The 18320-nt window shown below is 37.3% G+C and overlaps 2 protein-coding genes across 3 annotated transcripts; both read left to right on the top strand.

The window, feature by feature from the left end:
* Nucleotides 1-133: 133 nt before the first annotated feature.
* Nucleotides 134-7207, top strand: LOC106158024 (uncharacterized). The gene is made up of 8 exons (XM_087011378.1): nucleotides 134-1228; nucleotides 1668-1914; nucleotides 2073-2122; nucleotides 2267-2362; nucleotides 2770-2928; nucleotides 4857-4993; nucleotides 5501-5723; nucleotides 6093-7207. The coding sequence occupies exons 1-8, from the start codon at nucleotides 1168-1170 to the stop codon at nucleotides 6125-6127; spliced, it is 1008 nt and encodes a 335-aa protein (XP_086867504.1). The 5' UTR covers nucleotides 134-1167; the 3' UTR covers nucleotides 6128-7207.
* Nucleotides 7208-7616: 409 nt separating this feature from the next.
* Nucleotides 7617-18266, top strand: LOC106158017 (uncharacterized). 2 transcript variants are annotated; one of them, XM_087011376.1, is made up of 11 exons: nucleotides 7617-7692; nucleotides 8026-8165; nucleotides 8551-8803; nucleotides 8960-9009; nucleotides 9174-9269; nucleotides 9698-9856; nucleotides 10003-10139; nucleotides 10827-11049; nucleotides 11427-13215; nucleotides 13655-13901; nucleotides 14050-14233. In XM_087011376.1, exons 2-9 carry the CDS (start codon nucleotides 8105-8107, stop codon nucleotides 11459-11461), a joined length of 1014 nt encoding a protein of 337 aa, XP_086867502.1. In that variant the 5' UTR covers nucleotides 7617-7692; nucleotides 8026-8104; the 3' UTR covers nucleotides 11462-13215; nucleotides 13655-13901; nucleotides 14050-14233. The 2 variants fall into 2 exon arrangements, with proteins under 2 accessions (XP_086867502.1, XP_086867501.1); XM_087011375.1 differs by lacking the exons at nucleotides 9698-9856; nucleotides 10003-10139; nucleotides 10827-11049; ... (1 more) ...; nucleotides 13655-13901; nucleotides 14050-14233 and adding exons at nucleotides 14736-14894; nucleotides 15632-15768; nucleotides 17063-17285; nucleotides 17629-18266.
* Nucleotides 18267-18320: the final 54 nt, after the last annotated feature.

An 18320-nucleotide genomic window follows, 5' to 3' on the forward strand; every position in this document is an offset into this window, starting at 1 on the left:
CAAGTTGTATTTACATACATGAAGGCATATTTTACGAATACGAGTGGGGGAAATTGTATCAGGCAAATACACATTTTGAATTACTATAGCTGGATCCATCAATTATAAAACTCGGATTAAGTTGAGTCCGTAGCCAACGGTATGCGCCATATCTAACTAGCTGCGACCCCATTCAGCAGAATGAAAATGGTATAGTTCAGCAGGTTCATATTTGCGAAATATTTTACTTTTTCAGAAATCATGTAGAAAATTAAGTTTTACACGCAAAAACCTCAGCTTTTCAACTCACGCGGTTTCTTTTGGTTCGTGATAACTTTGCTGACTTGGACGCAAGCCCTGAGACGTTTATTGGAACATGTACAGTATAACGTGGTTGAATTTAGGAATGGAAAGAATACCTGTTTTACCTTAGCAACCGTGATAGCTTTGACCTATAAAATCCCATGAAGATTAAGAGGAGTAAAAATGCTTGTAATTTACTTTTTATTCGCTTTTGCTGATTAATGCATTCCTAGGGCTTTAACTTCAGTCTTAAGGGTACTTATACAGTGATGTTCATAAGTGAAGAAACATTTGTTTTTCAATTTTCTTTTTAAAAAATCAAACCTTTATTCAGAGCGAAATCTGTACAGACGTTTTCCACTGATTGAATATAATACCACACCATGTATAAAACATTTAAAATGTGACAATATTTTCAATACTGTGGTCTATGACAGGAGTGAATGTGAATTAAGCTGAGGTCCAAAGCCAGACAGTTAACAACCACCGTTGACGTTCCCAAGGCTGGTTTAATTTTTATCTGAATCAATATTTCATTGGAATCAATTAAGGGATGGTTTTTTTGATAAGTAGACTTTTTATACTCTTTTTAGACCGTGATTTTGCAGTTCGTTAATGAATTCCCACTTTGTTAATTAGCAGTTCATTTTAATCAAGGGACTTGTTATTTCAAGTAAAAGAGTGAACACAAACATTTGAATATTATTTACTTGTGCTCGGTGTCTGGTTGCAGGCTTTGTGCACACCTGGTAGGGTATAAAAAGTAGTCACGTTTGCATAAGAAAGCTGGTTCTTTTTTTTAATGTTAACAGGAATAATTAGTGCCTAGCATGAACGAATAGGGATTACATTACATTTGTCCTTGTTCGAGACCTCAAATTCAAGATGTCAGATGCAAGGAGCGACAGTAATGTCAATCATGTGACGAGAACCAACCAGTTGGAAGGTAATCCTGCCTTTCCAAATATTTTGATAAATGTTTTCTTTAGCCAGAAAAGATTTATAAAATCAGTTATTTTTATGTACGCGAGATTTTTTTCAAAGAATGATTTGGCGAACATGTGAATCATGACATAACTGATGAATACAATATAAAAGTCCAAAGGGAAGGTAACATGGAAAATATGTGGTTACCAAATTTGACGCTCCTATGGTGGTTTTAACAAACTTTAAGTTCCAACATATTTACTAATTTGTAAAAGTATGATCAACTCTTATTACATTCTTGATATAAGCTTTCGTTGAACGCATCGCATTTCACTGAGATAATCTACAGCAATTTACTTCACAGGTGGTTTCTACAGTGTGCATTCTTATCCTTATTAAGAGTTGTCACTTGCGAATGTCTCTTATTTGATTAAGTGCTTAAATATACTTTCTTCCAGCCAGTCGCATACTGACAGTAACCATAGTGACATGTGTTCTGGTTGCGATGATTGCGCTCATCATCTCAGCCGTCGCAATCTCCAACCCTGCTGGCTCTGACATTACAATCCAGGGTACAACGGCAAATATTCAGCAAAATCAGCCACCCAGTAGGGCCTATGACGCCATCAACCGATATCAGGCCTCAAACAATAGAAGAATTTACACGATTGCCGTTGGATACGATACTGGGCCTTATATATATAAGTAAGCAGAAGCATTGGCCACATGCCGTGTGCGCGGGAGCATGTGTGTGTGTGTGTGTGTGTGTGTGTGTGTGTGCGTCTGTGTGTCAGAGAGAGAGAGAGAGAGAGAGGGTAAAATCTGCATATCTGATAAATTTAACTTTCCGTATAACTTTTTAGGGACGTCAGCGGATTCCTAATTGGATTCAATCACGACTTAATAGACGCAGGTAATCAAAATTTTCTTTTGAACAATTTGTTTCGTTGTATAACATCCATTGATAGCAATAATACTGCGAAAATATCAACTTGAAAGTTAATGGTTTATTTATTTAATTAAAAAATTTTATTCATTCCATTATTAATTTTTTAAGTGTGTCAGGAGGCGGGAATTGATTGTAGGGTTGTCAAGGAGCCTTCCACCAACTGCATGTTCTCAGAGAGAGGACAGCCACACAGAGGAGGGATAGGTATGGAGCATTCTTTTATTTATACCATAGCAGTTGGTTGTTAAAACCTATTTCTTATATTGCTTCGTTTTATGTTTTTCTTTCTTTCAAAATCGCACTTGGAAGCAGAGTTTTTAATGACTGGGTGAACTGAAGCTGACAAACTTTAATGTCAGAAATAATCAAAGTGGTTTGGTATTCATTTTAGTTAGGTCAACTTTTATAATTATATGGCGATCGAGGTTGAATACAACTTGTTCAGTTTTATCCTAATATGTATTGACTGAGACTGTTTTGTGCTATATTGGACTGGGGCTGAAGCTTTCCCAATATGTTTTACTTTTGTTTATAGTTGAACATGATAATGAAATTCAAGTATTTGAATATAAATTTTACCTTGAATAATCCTATACATGGCATCATTTCAGGACTTATGGAAGGTTGGTACGACGCCTGCACCGGGTGGCTGACCACACGTCAACGGAAGCAGATTTTCGCATTTTCCAAGCCGTTTTTGAAACCTATTGAGGTCTATTTCTTCGCCTTTCCTGGATTTAATCCATTCAATATCACTGGAAAGAAAATAGGTGAGTGAGTTATCCTGTATGCACGCATTAGAAGAAATCATTCGAGTTGAAATTTCTCCAACCAGTTATTCACTTCAGCTCTTTTCCTCACGAGTACCCGCTCTTTTTCTGGTATTACTATTTAATTGTTGTTCTAAAATATACGTAGAATGTCTAAATTGATGGAATATTTTGACAAATTAATGTATTTGCGATTCCAAAAAGGTCAAACTACATTGTAAGACAAGATACGTCATTCACCTAGGTTATTAGTATTTTATTTTGATTTCAACTACTGACTCAATTAAAATCCATTAACTCCTGAAGTTTCTTAACCGTTTTTTTTTCATTTTGGTTCCTTTTGGTGCTCAGTTGTAATGTTACATTTCATGAAGAATTCCTACACCAAGTGAGGATGTCGTGTAGCTGCCACAAACCTCTGGAATCTACATGACGTGATCTTTCTTTGATCCATATCTTAAAGAATATTGCATGCGCGATTTCAAGTTCAAACTAGAACCAACTGTAACTTACAACCAGCTCGTTGGTATTTTAATATAATTTCATGGTCTACCCTCAAGTTACAAATTTAAATTATTTTTGGGGAATTCCCTTCCTTTTGGTACCTTTTGGTGATCAATTATGGTAAATAAACGGTAAATTACAGAGAAAAGTTTATGTTAAGAAAACCAGGAATTAGATCAGAAGAGCGGTTATCCAAAGGCTATATGTACTATTAAGAATTTAATGACATAGTCATCTCGGGTAGGTGTCACACACGTCCTCTATTCGTGAGGTTCTGACTTAACCCGTTTCTGCAGTTTGTTGGCTCAGATGAACCCAACCCTCAAGAACGCCTGCCTCAACTCATCCCTTAAAGTTGTCTGGTCCTCTCTTGTCCTTAAAGTACGATGAAGAGCATCTCAACATGCTCCTTAAAATAGAAAGGTGTTGCCATCAGTGAGTCGTGTAATGTCGTATTCAGACTAAGTAAGATCTCTTTACATTAATGTTTACATCAAATTTGACCGCAGCACTGAACAGTTCTATTCAGATAATGAATATTTATGGGAATAGAGGATCCCCCTCTTTGACACCCCGAGTGACCCCGAGATGTCCATCCTATTCAACAACAGCAGAAACATAAGAGAAGAGGGTTTTGATACATTTTGGGTGTCTCCAATGAAATTTAAAAAATGATACATTGCAAAATAAATGTATTTCCACTAGACGGAATCAAAAGCCTTTTCTAAATCTAGAGGTAACAGAAGAATGTTGGTTTTGGGTGCTTTGGGACGAAAGGCAACAACTGCAGGGACAAAAAAAGAAGGAAATAAATTTTTCATCTCTAGCTGTCACCCCGATTTTGCTTCTTAAAGGCATCTGCTATTAGGAATAATGAATTTCCTAGAGTAAAAATAACTGCTGTACATATGTCCTTGGAAATGTCAAAGAGGACTTTGGCTGTCTAAATCATTTGTGGTTCTTACACACTTGCTTTATTTTTCTGGGAGAATTGCATTTGGCGCGAAGATGCCTTGTTGGATACCATTAAATACAGTGCACGTACGCATAGGTCTGAAACAACAGCAGCGCCTTGCCTTGAATGTGGGTTTCATGTAATTAAACTACAATTGCTGTATCTTGGGTTGAAAAAGAATAAACAAAAGTCAAGGCCAATTTGCGCGTTAAAGTTCTATTGTGAAATAAACCGCTAGCTGACACCCGTTCCCTAAACGACGTCAAAAAAGTCAGAATCGGCCTCGGCATTGAAATTGGCATAGACAAAGCTGGGTCTTAAAATGCAATCGTTAACCAATAAGCTCTGTGACCAATATCCAAAATTGGACTTTGTTTCGTCGGCTATCAAAGTAAACCAGACCTATGCCTACAAACGAGTGTCTTTAAAACGGCACATGGGTGTAAACATGCATGCTGACTCCTTACAGGACTGATAAGCGGCTTCTTCAGTAACGAAGCCTGCCTAGCTGGACTGGACCAGGTGACTGGAAGAGACGTCCCGCACTCCAACGTTTTCCACGCCCAGACGGTTGACGAGCTATTGGCTATGATCCAGAACGGAACTGTGAGTGTTTTCCCATGCTACCTGTTTTTGTAACTCTTTTAAATACGCCCATATGTTTTAAATCCCACCGCATCCCAGTGTTCAGACTTCACCCCTTTTCATTATTGTGAAATAAGCTTTATGACTTAACATTGGCCAGAAAAGCTACGTTAGGCTACTCGCCACTATGGTCTACTGGTTAAGCTGCATATATAAACATATCAAAAGCACGATCAAAAACAATTTCGTGAAATATTTCGTATCACTATGTAACCTTCTCAGATGCTATATATATATATATATATATATATATATATATATATATATATATATATATATATATATTCCAGCTTTACCATCGTCATTCATTTGAGTTATTACAACCAAATACGTTTTCAAGATCATTTAATGAATTTCAGCGGTTAAATACATTGAGGCGCATCAGCTCTCGACAATTATGAACCTTTTTCAGTGATGTCGAAATTGGATATTTTCTTTACCAATCATTTAATAATTCTTAATATACAGGTAGACGTGGGTTTAAGCACGGGGCCTTCTATGGCCACCAAAATCAATGGCACTAATACCCAACGGTTCCCATCGGATCCCATGTTCTGTAAGAATGCCGGACAACCTGGAATGATGACCCGTAAAGACAATGACTTCAACTCTAAATGGAATGAAGGGTTTGAGAAACTGGTCTCTTCAGGACGTTTTAGACGGCTATGTGATGAGGCACGGATCAAGCACGGTACGTCTGGGCAGTTTTGATTAATTTCCGGTAGTATGTTATTAATAACTAGGGATCTATTACTTAATTTACAATACGTATATTGATTATTACAAAACACTGTAAGCTAGTTAATGTAAGCAATGTCGCAAGAAACCGCCACAAGAGGTGCTGTTTTCAAGATAAGCAAAGGAAGGTTAACAACGCCCATGTTTTTTTCACAGTAAAAACTTCCCTTATAGGATATCAAGGCAAAATCATTACACTGAAAAACAAAGTTATCAAATTAAGATATCGCTTGAGGTAATCTTTCATGTTTAAAGATTACATTCATGACACGTCACGTGATATCATCCAACGTCACATACATTGTAACGTTTGTCTCAACAGGTCATCGCGGTGAGATTGGCTGTGTGGATGCCTAACAACAGGAATCAAAAACTTTCACCTTGATAGCTAAAGCACAAAACAATGCACCCGTAACCTTTATCTTGATGGTTAAAACACAGAAATTTAGGAATTGGTAACCTTCACCTTGATGGTTAAAACAAAGATATAGGCGGCCGTTACCTGAACCTGATATCTGGATCTCAGAAGATATCCTTGGCCTTCAGGTTGAAAGCTAAACCACAGGACGAGGCATCCGTAGCTTTTATCAGCTTGCGGAACTTACAAGAAGCCAAGACGAAATTTATAAATGAATCTAATGGATAGAACCGAAAATTTATTGATAATGTGTGAATTTCATGCTGATGAAAGGATTACCACCAGTGATATCAATTTCAGACCCGCAGTGTTTTTTTAAGGAAGCACAAATGTAATTCCAACAGGCTTATTACATGTAAATGCATAACTTTAGTGCTGCAGTTGATAGTTATTAGCATTTCATTACCACTACAATTAACTAATTTTATTAATTTCTTTTTTGACAAAATCAACAGTCTCATGAAAGAAATGTCGTCTTCGGAAAAGAAAAACATAACTGTTTATAATGGAAATAAGCTGATTTATTTTTATTTTTCACATGACGCACAAGGCTCCTGGTTTGATTTAAGATACTAATTTAGCAAAGCAAAAGTAATCAGGCGGTGCCGTCCTGACTGAGGTAATGCAGTTATATGGGTTATATAAAGCCAAGGAGTTATAACAGAACTAAGATTTGTTAAAATATTTGTAGTAGGTAATTCTGAAACTTCCTGTTTGGGCATAGATGAAAATTATAGCCTCGTTTTGGCCTACGACAAAGGCCATAGGTTAACTTACATGTATTAACAAAATTTGAAAAAATGTGATGCTTTTGTTTAAGTTGTTATACATGTATTTACATACATGAAGGCAAATTTTACGAATACGAGTGGGGGAAAGTGTATCAGGCAAATACACATTTTGAATTACTGTAGCTGGATCCATCAATTATAAAACTCGGATTAAGTTGAGTCCGTAGCCAACGGTATGCGCCATATCTAACTAGCTGCGACCCCTTTCAGCAGAATGAAAATGGTATAGTTCAGCAGGTTCATTTGCGAAATATTTTACCTTTGTAGGAAATAAAGCTTTAAACGCAAAAACCTCGGCTTTTTATCTCATAGCCATCAAGGCGGTTTCTGTTGATTCGTGATAACTTTGCTGACTTGGACGCAAACACTGAGACAATTTAACGTATATTGCAACGCGCATAATGTTGTTGAATTTAGGGATGAAAATAATATCTGTTTTACCTAAGCAACAGTGACAGCTTTGACCTATAAAATCCCATGAAGATTAAGTGGAGTAATAATGCTTGTAATTTACTTTTTATTTGCTTTTGGTGATTAATGCATTTCTATGGCTTTAACTTCAGTCTTCCACTGATTGAATTTGATACCACACCATGTATAAGACATTAAAAGTATTACAATATTTTCAATACTGTGGTCTCTGACAGGAGTGAATGTAAATTAGGCTGAGATCCAAAGCCAGACAGTTAAAAACCACTGTTGACGTCCTCAAGGTTGGTTTGCTGTTTTTTTTTCTGAATCAGTATTTCATTGGAATAAATTTATTGATAATTTGTGTAATATGTAGGATTTTTCTTGCTCTGTGAGCAAACTTTTAGATCGCGATTTTGCCCACTTTGTTAATGTATTTAGGCTTTGTTAATTAACAGTTCATTTTAATCAAGGGACTTATTATTTAAAGTAAAGGTGTGAACACACACGTTTGAATATTATTTAACTGTTCTCGGTTTTGGCTGCAGGTTTTATGCACACCTTGTAGGGTATAAAAAGTAGTCACATTTGCATAAGTAAGCTGGTTCTTTTTTTTACTTTTTTAATGTTAACAGACACAATCCGTGCCTAGCATGAACAGATGGAGATTATATTACATTTGCCCTAGCTCGAGACATTTGTCCTAGCTCCAAGATGTCGGATGCAAGGAGCGACAGCAATGTCAACCATGTGACGAAAACCAACCAACTAGAAGGTAATTTGCCTTAGAAAAGATTTGGTAAAATGTTTTCTTTAAACAGAAAATATTTTACTTCAGCAGCGATTTTCTGTACTCGATTTCATTTATTGTAACCGAATGTCGAACATGTACAGAGGGGTGACACAAGTACAGGGGTAGTGTATTATCTATGTGAATAGGTCGCTGTGTGATTTGGAGGGACCCGTAAGTAAAAAAGTGTTTTGCGTTTTATTGTTCGTCTAACCAGTGATGGATTTTCGATCATGTGCACTGTAAAGGGTGCCATCGATGGTGTAACGCCTTCTGGCTGTCAAGTTTCTACCATGGTGAATGTACGGGAGCTCAAACATGCAGGAAGAATTTTTTTTTCGGGTTAATCCCTATATTTCTTCTCTTCCAGCCACCACGACAATAACCATAGCGATTTGTGTACTGGTTACGATAGTTGCGCTCATCATCTCAGCCGTCGCAATCTCCAAACCCGCTGGCTCCGACATTACAGTTCAGGGTAAAACGACGAGTTCTCGACAAACTCCCCAGCCTGCAATAGCATACTCACCCAGTACCTATGACGCCAGCCGGTGTCAGGCTTCCAATAGAAAGAGAATTTACACAGTGGCCATTGGATTCGATATTGGGGCTTATGTATATAGGTTAGCAGAAATAAGCAGAAATATAGATCAAATGATTTGTGTGTGTGTGTGTGTGTGTGTGTGTGTGTGTGTGAAGGGGGGGGGGGTCAGAGCAAATGGAGGGTTTGTGTAAAATCTGCAAATCTGATGACTTTAACTGTCCGTCTAACTTTTCAGTGACGACAGCGGGTTTCAAGTTGGATTCGGTCACGACCTAATAGACTCAGGTAATCAAAAATTTCTTTGAATAATTTGTTTGGTTCTTGTTTAAATATCCTTTAATAACATTGAACACTGCATTACCACTGCAAAATATTAACTTGGAAGTCAATGGTTTATTTATTTAATTAATCATTTTTTATATATTTATTCGATTATCTATTTATTTAAGTGTGTCGGGAGGCGGGAATTGATTGCAGGATTGTCACGGAGCCGTTCACCAACTGCATGTTCTCAGAGAAAGGGCAGCCACAAAGAGGGGGGATAGGTACAGGGCATTATTCTATTTACATCATAGCAGTTGGTTGTTAAAACGAGTTTCTTTTATTGTTTCGTTTTAGGGTTTTTTTTTTTAAAACGCGCTTAGAAGCAGAGTTTTTAAAGAGTGGGTGAAGTGAAGTTGACAAAGTTCAATGTAAGAAAATAATCAAGTGGTTTGGTAAAGCTGGCAACTAAATTATTCACTTTGGTCAGGTCGACTTTTATATGGCGACAATTTGTTCATTTTTATTCTAAAATGTATAGTTAAACTGAGACTGTTATGTGATATATTGGACTAGAGCTAAAGCTTTTCCTACATGTATGTTTTAACATTTATACGTTTTTGTTTGTAGTTTATAGTTGGGCATGATATTGACATTCAAGTATTAGAATAAATTTTACCCTGGATTTTGTCTTTACATGGCATCATTTCAGGACTTATGGAAGGTTGGTACGACGCCTGCATCGGATATCTGGCCTCACGTCAACGAAGGCAGATTTTCTCATTTTCCAAGCCGTTTCTGAAACCACTCGAGGTCTATTTCTACGCCTTTCCTGGATTTAATCCATTCAATATTACTGGAAAGAAAGTAGGTGAGTTTTCTTGTATTCACATAGTAGGTAAGATAATTCACGTTTCATCATGAGTACCAGGTCTTGTTTTGGTATTACTGTTTTTAAAACTGCGAGTCTTTTAAAAGCGGTCCATTGGTATTAATATGCGTGCTGCCTCCTTACAGGACTGATTAGCGGGTTCTTCACTAACGAAGCTTGTATAGCCGGACTGGACCAGGTAGCTGGAAGAGACGTCCCGCACGCCAACGTTTTCCATGCCCAAACACCTGCCGAGCTCTTGGCTATGATCCAGAACGGAACAGTGAGTGTATTTTCTATGTTACCAGTTTTTGTAATAATTCTTTTTAACACGCCAATATGTTTGAAATCCCACAGCATCCCAGTGTTCAGACTTCATCTCTTTTAATTATTGTGAAATGAGCTTTATAATTAGACATTGGCCAGAAAAGGTGAGGCTGCCCTTTTATCAGTGGCAGATTTGGAAGGGGGGGGGGGGGGGGGGGGGTGCACCGGGGGGGGGGGGTCCTGACCCTCCTTCCATTTCTGAAAATCCAACTGCCCTCTCTTGAAATTAGAATTTTGACTTACTGAATCTTAGTTCTAAATAGTACCAAATAGGACCCTTCGCCCTCTAAAATACCAATTTTTTATCGGGGCCCTTCAGCGGATCCGCCCCTGTTTTGTGGTACATTCGTAAAGCTGAAATTTGGCATCTGCATATATATAAACATATCAAAAGCAGAATATTTTGTATCACTAATTATCCCTCTCAGTCTTAACTGTTTATACAGATGGCCTATTTCAGCTTTACTATCGTCAATCATTTGAGTTTACTGCATCCAAATGCGTTTTCAAGGTCATTTAGTGAATTTCAGCGGTTAAATACATTGAGGAGTGTCACCTCTCGACAATTATGAACCTTTTGTAGTGATGTCGAAATATTGGACGTTTTCTTCACTGATCATTTAATACTCCCCAAATCTTACAGGTAGATGTGGGTTTTGCGGCCGCAGTAGATGTGATCAACGTAATCTCTGACACTAATGTTCGACAGTTCCCCTCGGGTCCCTTCTTCTGTAAGAATTACGGACAGCCCGGAATGATGACCCGTAAAGACAACGACTTCAACTCTAAATGGAATGAAGGGTTTGAGAAACTGGTCTCTTCAGGACGTTTTAAACGGCTATGTGATGAGGCACGGATCAAGCACGGTACGTCTGGGCAGTTTTGATTACTTACCGGAAGTATGCTGTAAATTACTAAGGATATATTACTTAATTTACATTACGTATATTGATTATTACAAATATACACTGTAAGCTAGGTAATGTAAGCAATGTCGCAAGAAACTGCCACAAGAGGTGCTGTTTTCAAGATAAGCAAAGGAAGGTTAACAACGCCATTCTTTTTTTTTTTGCACAGTCAAAGCTTCCCTTATAGGGTATCAAGACAAAACCATTACATTGAAAAATAAAGTTATCAAATTAAGATATCGCTTGTGGTAATGTTTTTATGTATAAATATTACATTCATGATCGATACGTGATTTCATTCAACGTCACATACATTGTAACGTTTGTCTCAACAGGTCATCGCGGTGAGATTGACTGTGTTGATGCCTAACAACAGCTGGGATCTGTAACCTTCACCTTGATAGCTAAACCACAGGACGAGGCACCCGTAACTTTTATGGCAACTTGTGGAACTTACAAGAGGCCACGGCAAAATTTTTAAATGAATCTAATGGATAGAACCGAAAATTTATTGATGACGATGATGATGATGATGGAAGGATGACCACCAATAATACCAGACCCGCAGTGTTTTTTAAGGAAGCACAACTGTAATTCCAACAGGCTTATTACATGTATATGCATAACTTCAGCGCTGCAGTTAATAGTCATCATCATTTCATTACCATTACAATTGACTAATTTTATTAACTTCTTTTTTTGAAAAAATCAACAGTCTCATGAAAGAAATGTCGTCTTCAGAAAAGAAAAACAGAACTTTTTATAATCGAAATAAGCTAGCTGTTTTATTTTTTATTTTTCATGTGACGCACGAGGCTCCTGGTTTAATTTAAGAGACTACTTTAGCAAAGGAAAAACGACCAAGCGGTGCCGTGCTGACTGCGGTAATGCAGTTATATGGGTTATATAAAGCTAAGAACTAAGTTTTGTTAAAATATTTGAAACAGGTAATTCTGAAACTTTTTGTTTGGGCATAGATGAAAATTATAGCCTCGTTTTGGCCTACGACAAAGACCATAGGTTAACTTACATGTATTAACAAAATTTGAAAAAGGTGATGCTTGTGTTTAAGAATTTTACGAATACGAGTGGGGGAAAGTGTATCAGGCAAATACACATTTTGAATTACTACAGCTGGATCCATCACATTATAAAATTCGGATTAAGTTGAGTCCGTAGCCAACGGTATGCTCCATATATAACTAGCTGCGACCCCATTCAGCAGAATGAAAATGGTATAGTTCAGCAGGTTCATATTTGCGAAATATTTTACTTTTTCAAAAATCATGTAGAAAATTAAGTTTTACACGCAAAAACCTCAGCTTTTCAACTCACGCGGTTTCTTTTGGTTCGTGATAACTTTGCTGACTTAGACAAGCACTGAGACGTGTATTGGAACATGTACAGTATAACGTGGTTGAATTTAGGAATGGAAAGAATACCTGTTTTACCTTAGCAACCGTGATAGCTTTGACCTATAAAATCCCATGAAGATTAAGAGGAGTAAGAATGCTTGTAATTTACTTTTTATTCGCTTTTGCTGATTAATGCATTTCTATGGCTTTAACTTCAGTCTTAAGGGTACTTATACAGTGATGTTCATAAGTGAAGAAACATTTGCTTTTCAATTTTCTTTTTAAAAAATCAAACCTTTATTCAGAGGGAAATCTGCACAGACGTTTTCCACTGATTGAATATAATACCACACCATGTACAAAACATTAAAAATGTTACAATATTTTCAAAGTAGACTTTTTATACTCTTTTTAGACCGTGATTTTGCAGTTCGTTAATGAATTCCCACTTTGTTAATTAGCAGTTCATTTTAATCAAGGGACTTGTTATTTCAAGTAAAAGAGTGAACACAAACATTTGAATATTATTTATTTGTGCTCGGTGTCTGGTTGCAGGCTTTGTGCTCACCTGGTAGGGTATAAAAAGTAGTCACGTTAACATAAGAAGGCTGGATCTTTTTTTTTTATGTTAACAGGAATAATTAGTGCCTAGCATGAACGAATAGGGATTACATTACATTTGTCCTTGTTCGAGACCTCAAATTCAAGATGTCAGATGCAAGGAGCGACAGTAATGTTAATCATGTGACGAGAACCAACCAGTTGGAAGGTAATGCTGCCTTTCCAAATATTTTGATAAATGTTTTCTTTAGCCAGAAAAGATTTATAAAATCAGTTATTTTTATGTACGCGAGATTTTTTTCAAAGAATGATTTGGCGAACATGTGAAACATGACATAACTGATGAATACAATATAAAAGTCCAAAGGGAAGGTAACATGGAAAATATGTGGTTACCAAATTTGACGCTCCTATGATGGTTTTAACAAACCTTAAGTTCTAACATATTTGCTAATTTGTAAAAGTATGAGCAACTCTTATTACATTCTTGATATAAGCTTTCGTTGAACGCATCGCATTTCACTGAGATAATCTACAGCAATTTACTTCACAGGTGGTTTCTACAGTGTGCATTCTTATCCTTATTAAGAGTTGTCACTTGTGAATGTCTCTTATTTGATTTAGTGCTTAAATATACTTTCTTCCAGCCAGTCGCGTACTGATAGTAACCATAGCGACATGTGTTCTGGTTGCGATAGTTGCGCTCATCATCTCAGCCGTCGCAATCTCCAACCCTGCTGGTTCTGACATTACAGTCCAGGGTACAACGGCAAATATTCAGCAAAATCAGCCTCCCAGTAGGGCCTATGACGCCATCAACCGATATCAGGCCTCAAACAAAAGGAGAATTTACACGATTGCCGTTGGATACGATACTGGGCCTTATGTATATAAGTAAGCAGAATCATTGGCCACATGCCGTGTGCGGCGCGAGCGCGTGTGTGCGTGTGTGTCTGTGTGTCAGAGAGAGAGAGAGAGATTGGGGGGGGGGGGGGGTAAATCTGCATATCTGATAAATTTAACTTTCCGTATAACTTTTCAGGGACGTCAGCGGATTCCCAATTGGATTCATTCACGACTTACTAGACGCAGGTAATCTAAATTTCCTTTTGAACATTTTGTTTGGTTCGTTTTCTGTTCGTGTTTGAAAACAATAACAATGCTAAAATATCAACTTTGAAATACTGTCTCATTTATTCATTTATTCTTTATTGAGTCTGCCTGGAGGCGGATATGGATTGTAGGACGGTCACGGACCAATCCACCAATTGTATGATCTCGGAGAGAGGGCAGCCGATGCGCGGGGGCAAAGGTATGGAGATTCAGATTCTGTTTTGTTTATATCATATTATTTGTTTCTCCTTTTGATTGTATTTCTTCAATGTTTTGAATAACTGGGTAAGTTTAATGTGAGGCAATAATAAAATAATTAAAGTGAATCATGAAAGTGTTTTGGTTAAGCTGACAGCAAACCTACTCACATTGGCGAATGCGGTTCTTCTAAGATAATTCTGACGATTTTTTAAAAGTTTTATTCTAAAATGTATAGTTTGCCTGAAACTGTTACACGCTATATTACACGCTATACTGATCTAGGAGTGATGTTTCTCCTATATGTTTAACTTTTGTTTATAGTTGTTTACAGTTAATGTTGAACATGATATTGAAATTCAACTATTGGAGTATAAATTTTACCCTGAATTTTGTCTATACGTGGCATCATTTCAGGACTTATGGAAGGTTGGTACGACGCCTGCACCGGATGGCTGGCCACACGTCAACGGAAGCAGATTTTCGAATTTTCGAAGTCGTTTCTGAAACCTCTTGAGCCCCATTTCTACGCCTTTCCTGGATTTAATCCATTCAATATCACTGGGAAGAAAATGGGTGAGTTATCCTGTATTCTGATTTTGGAAAAGATATTTTGAATTATGATTTCTCTAAGCCCATATCTGACTCTTACAGACCATTGTTCTTAATAACGATAAGTTCCCTCAGTTAAAAATGCCTGAAGTCTCTATTTCCTTAAAAATGCGAGAGAGACTATGTATAGCCGTCAAAATCAATCATGATTCTTTTTGAACCAAGTTATTTATTGAGAAATAAGACAAAACGTCGAATCCTAGATGCTGATTCGTTTCTTTGGGAAATGCTTTTTTTCTCTCTAGGAAAATTAGATTTGCTGCGTTGTTCCCGCAAATGATACTACAAAAGATAAAGTACGCATAATTGGTCTGTACTGTAACAGAAGCAGTCTTAATTGTTACAAAACGAGCGAGATATGTTATACTACTGAGGTTTTTGGTTATCAGAAGGCTTAATCTTTTGACTTGAAGCTTAGACAAATGTCCGAACTACAGTTCTATTGTGAAACAGGCCAATGGCACTTAGCTGTCTCATTAAACGAAGAAAGTCAAAATAAGACTAAGCATAGATATTCATAGTCGACAAAGCAGATTTGTACAAAGGCAATCGTTTGTAAATCGCTCTTTTCGCAATATCGCGAAGTCGACTTCACTTCACACGCTGTCAAAGTTAAGCAGGCTAGGAAGACCTACAAACTTGAAACTCATGACAGCAACCCTCTGTTTATTCACATGTAAATACACACTTACTCTTTACAGGACTGGTAAGCGGGGGTTTCACTAACGAAGCCTGCCTAGCTGGACTAGACCAAGTGGCTGGAAGAGACGTCCCGCACTCCAACATTTTCCATGCACACACGCCTGACGACCTCGTGGCTATGATCCTGAACCGCACTGTAAGAGACCATTCCCACAGATATATGGATCGATCTATCTCCCTGGGGAGTCTCACTCAATTGCTGTCAACTTGACCGGCTTAAATGTCTGTCACGCCTAGTAAAGCTGTTAGGGAGTAACTATCTTTACCTCCTAGGTGATTCGGTAGGCGTGACAGACAACTAAGCCGGTTATTTGATAGCAATTTAGGGAGACTCCCCAGGGAGTTAGGTCGATCCAGATGGATCTATCTAAGTATTGGAACCCAAGCTAAGTGTTTTACCTACGTTCTCAGTTTTGTGCCGTTCTTTGACATATACGCCAAAAGGGTCATATAATATATATATATGACCCTTTGCCAAAACGTGACTAGACATACAAGGGCCTCTTTCTGTACCCTCGTCTCTTAACCTTTCATAATACAGAACAAGCTTCTTAATCGAGTTTTTGCACGATTTCTCTCAACTTATCTGCTATTTTTTACTCATTATCATGAACTAAGTTTGGATCCGTTATTTTGTACCAAAATGAGTGAAAAAAGTAGATTTATATATCAGAAATTGGCGGAAAATACGCACTAAAGGGCGTTACACGCTATGCCCAGTGTTACTGTCGCATCTCAAGTGCAACAGCAACCTGTTCCTTGGTGGAATTGTCAACATGGTATATTCCAAAAGTACTGTATATAAGTAACGTATGGAAAGAATAACAAAAACCCATAGTCTGGCGTACTTAATTACACCCACTGTGTTGCAGCCCATCTTTATTTAAAAGTGTAACATCTGTTATATCCTAAAATCAGAGCATCACCTTTGTCAGCCATTTGCAAAACTTGCAATATGTGAAAGAAGTCTTTCAACCAGTAACAATCAGGCAGTTTATTTTTGATGTCTGACATTTGGTATTTTTAAAGGGACGTTTTGGTTAAGGGCCATATATGTATGGAATCGGTCCAATATGTGTGCCTGTGTGTGTGAAATAGGCCAAAAAAAAAAAGGTCTTACAAGTCGTATTATTCCATCTTGTATTTCAAAATTTCAAGACTGAGAAGTCATATTATCAATGCCAAAAAATTCCTTGAAATTTATTTTGATCGTACTTTCAATATTTTTATACAAATTTAAAAGCCCAATTCCGACTTTACCATCGTCATTCATTGTGTCCAAATGCGTCTCCAAGACCATTTAGAGAACTTCAGTGGTTTGATACATTAAGGCTTACATGTTCAAGCTCTCGGTGGTACAAACCTTCTTGAATGCTATCAAATTTCAGTGTTTTCTGCCCCAATCATTTTACGCTCCCCAAACATTACAGGTAGACGTGGGGTTTATCATGAGGTCTGTGATGGATATCAAAATATCTGGCACTAATATCCAACGGTATCCAGAGTACCCCCTCTTCTGTAAGAATGCCGGAGCATCAGCGATGATGACCCGTAAGGATAATGACTTCAACACTAAGTGGAATGAAGGGTTTGAGAAGCTTGTTTCTTCGGGGCGTTTCAAACGCTTATGTGAAAAGGCAGAAACTGAGCACGGTACGTCTGAGTAATTCTGTTCTCAAATTAATGCCAGTATAGACTGATAACACAGCATGTATTAAAATGCTATTTCTCTTTCTACTTTACTCTCTACAATACATGTGATGACCAAAAGCGGAAGATACAGGCAATGTCGCCACGGTCAGCCAGCTGATTTTATAACTAACAAAGAACTGTAAACAACGTTCTTGTTTCATTGTCCACAGTCAATGCAGCCCTTACATAATAGTATAGTATTTACATTTCACATCGTTTTTGTCCATGAAACAGAAAGTTATAAACTTTCAGTAGTGCTAGATCGAAAACCCCATTTAACGCCACATAACTTTTGTCTCAACAGGTCACCGCGGTGAAATTAATTGCGCGGATGCCTAAACAACAACATACAGCGTCACCTTCGCCTTGATGGCTAAATCACGGAAGGGGCATCCGAAACCTTCACCTTGATGGTTCGATCATAAAAAGGGTCATCATTATCCTTCACCATGATGTCGCATTATGAAATGTATATTTGTTAAGAAGGAATTTATAAGCATAAATAACTTTTTGATGGTACATGTATCGAACATTCAACAAACATTAATATACATATTCCACGTTAATGCAGAAGACCAAAATTGGCAGATTTAAGGGCCCTCTATTATTCACCTCACTAAAACTGAAAAGGAATCTTGGAGCTATGCCCGTTTCCATGGTTACATGATCATTAGCTATGCCCTAACCATGGCATGTAAACTATACATAAGAATCATTTTTTCGGTAAATCCATGATTTTACATCTCCTTTTTTTTTTTAATTCATACGACGCAAGACAATATATATCAGTGAAGTAGTTGTGTAGTGTAAAAAGCACCATTTATCATTTTATTCTTCATTTTTAAATTCAACAAGGCAGATGCGTATCAGAAAAAGATTTACGCTTGGCATTTTATTCAGTCTGTTTACATTAAACGCATTTCAAATGAAGTAGTAACAATATCATAGCCTTTTGTGTTAATATTTTCCAAAAACGTATTAGGAACCCAGAAATTT

The sequence above is a fragment of the Lingula anatina genome, chromosome 4 (assembly GCF_051362555.1).
Source record: "Lingula anatina isolate TDL-2025a chromosome 4, LinAna3.0, whole genome shotgun sequence".
NCBI lineage: Eukaryota > Metazoa > Brachiopoda > Lingulata > Lingulida > Lingulidae > Lingula > Lingula anatina.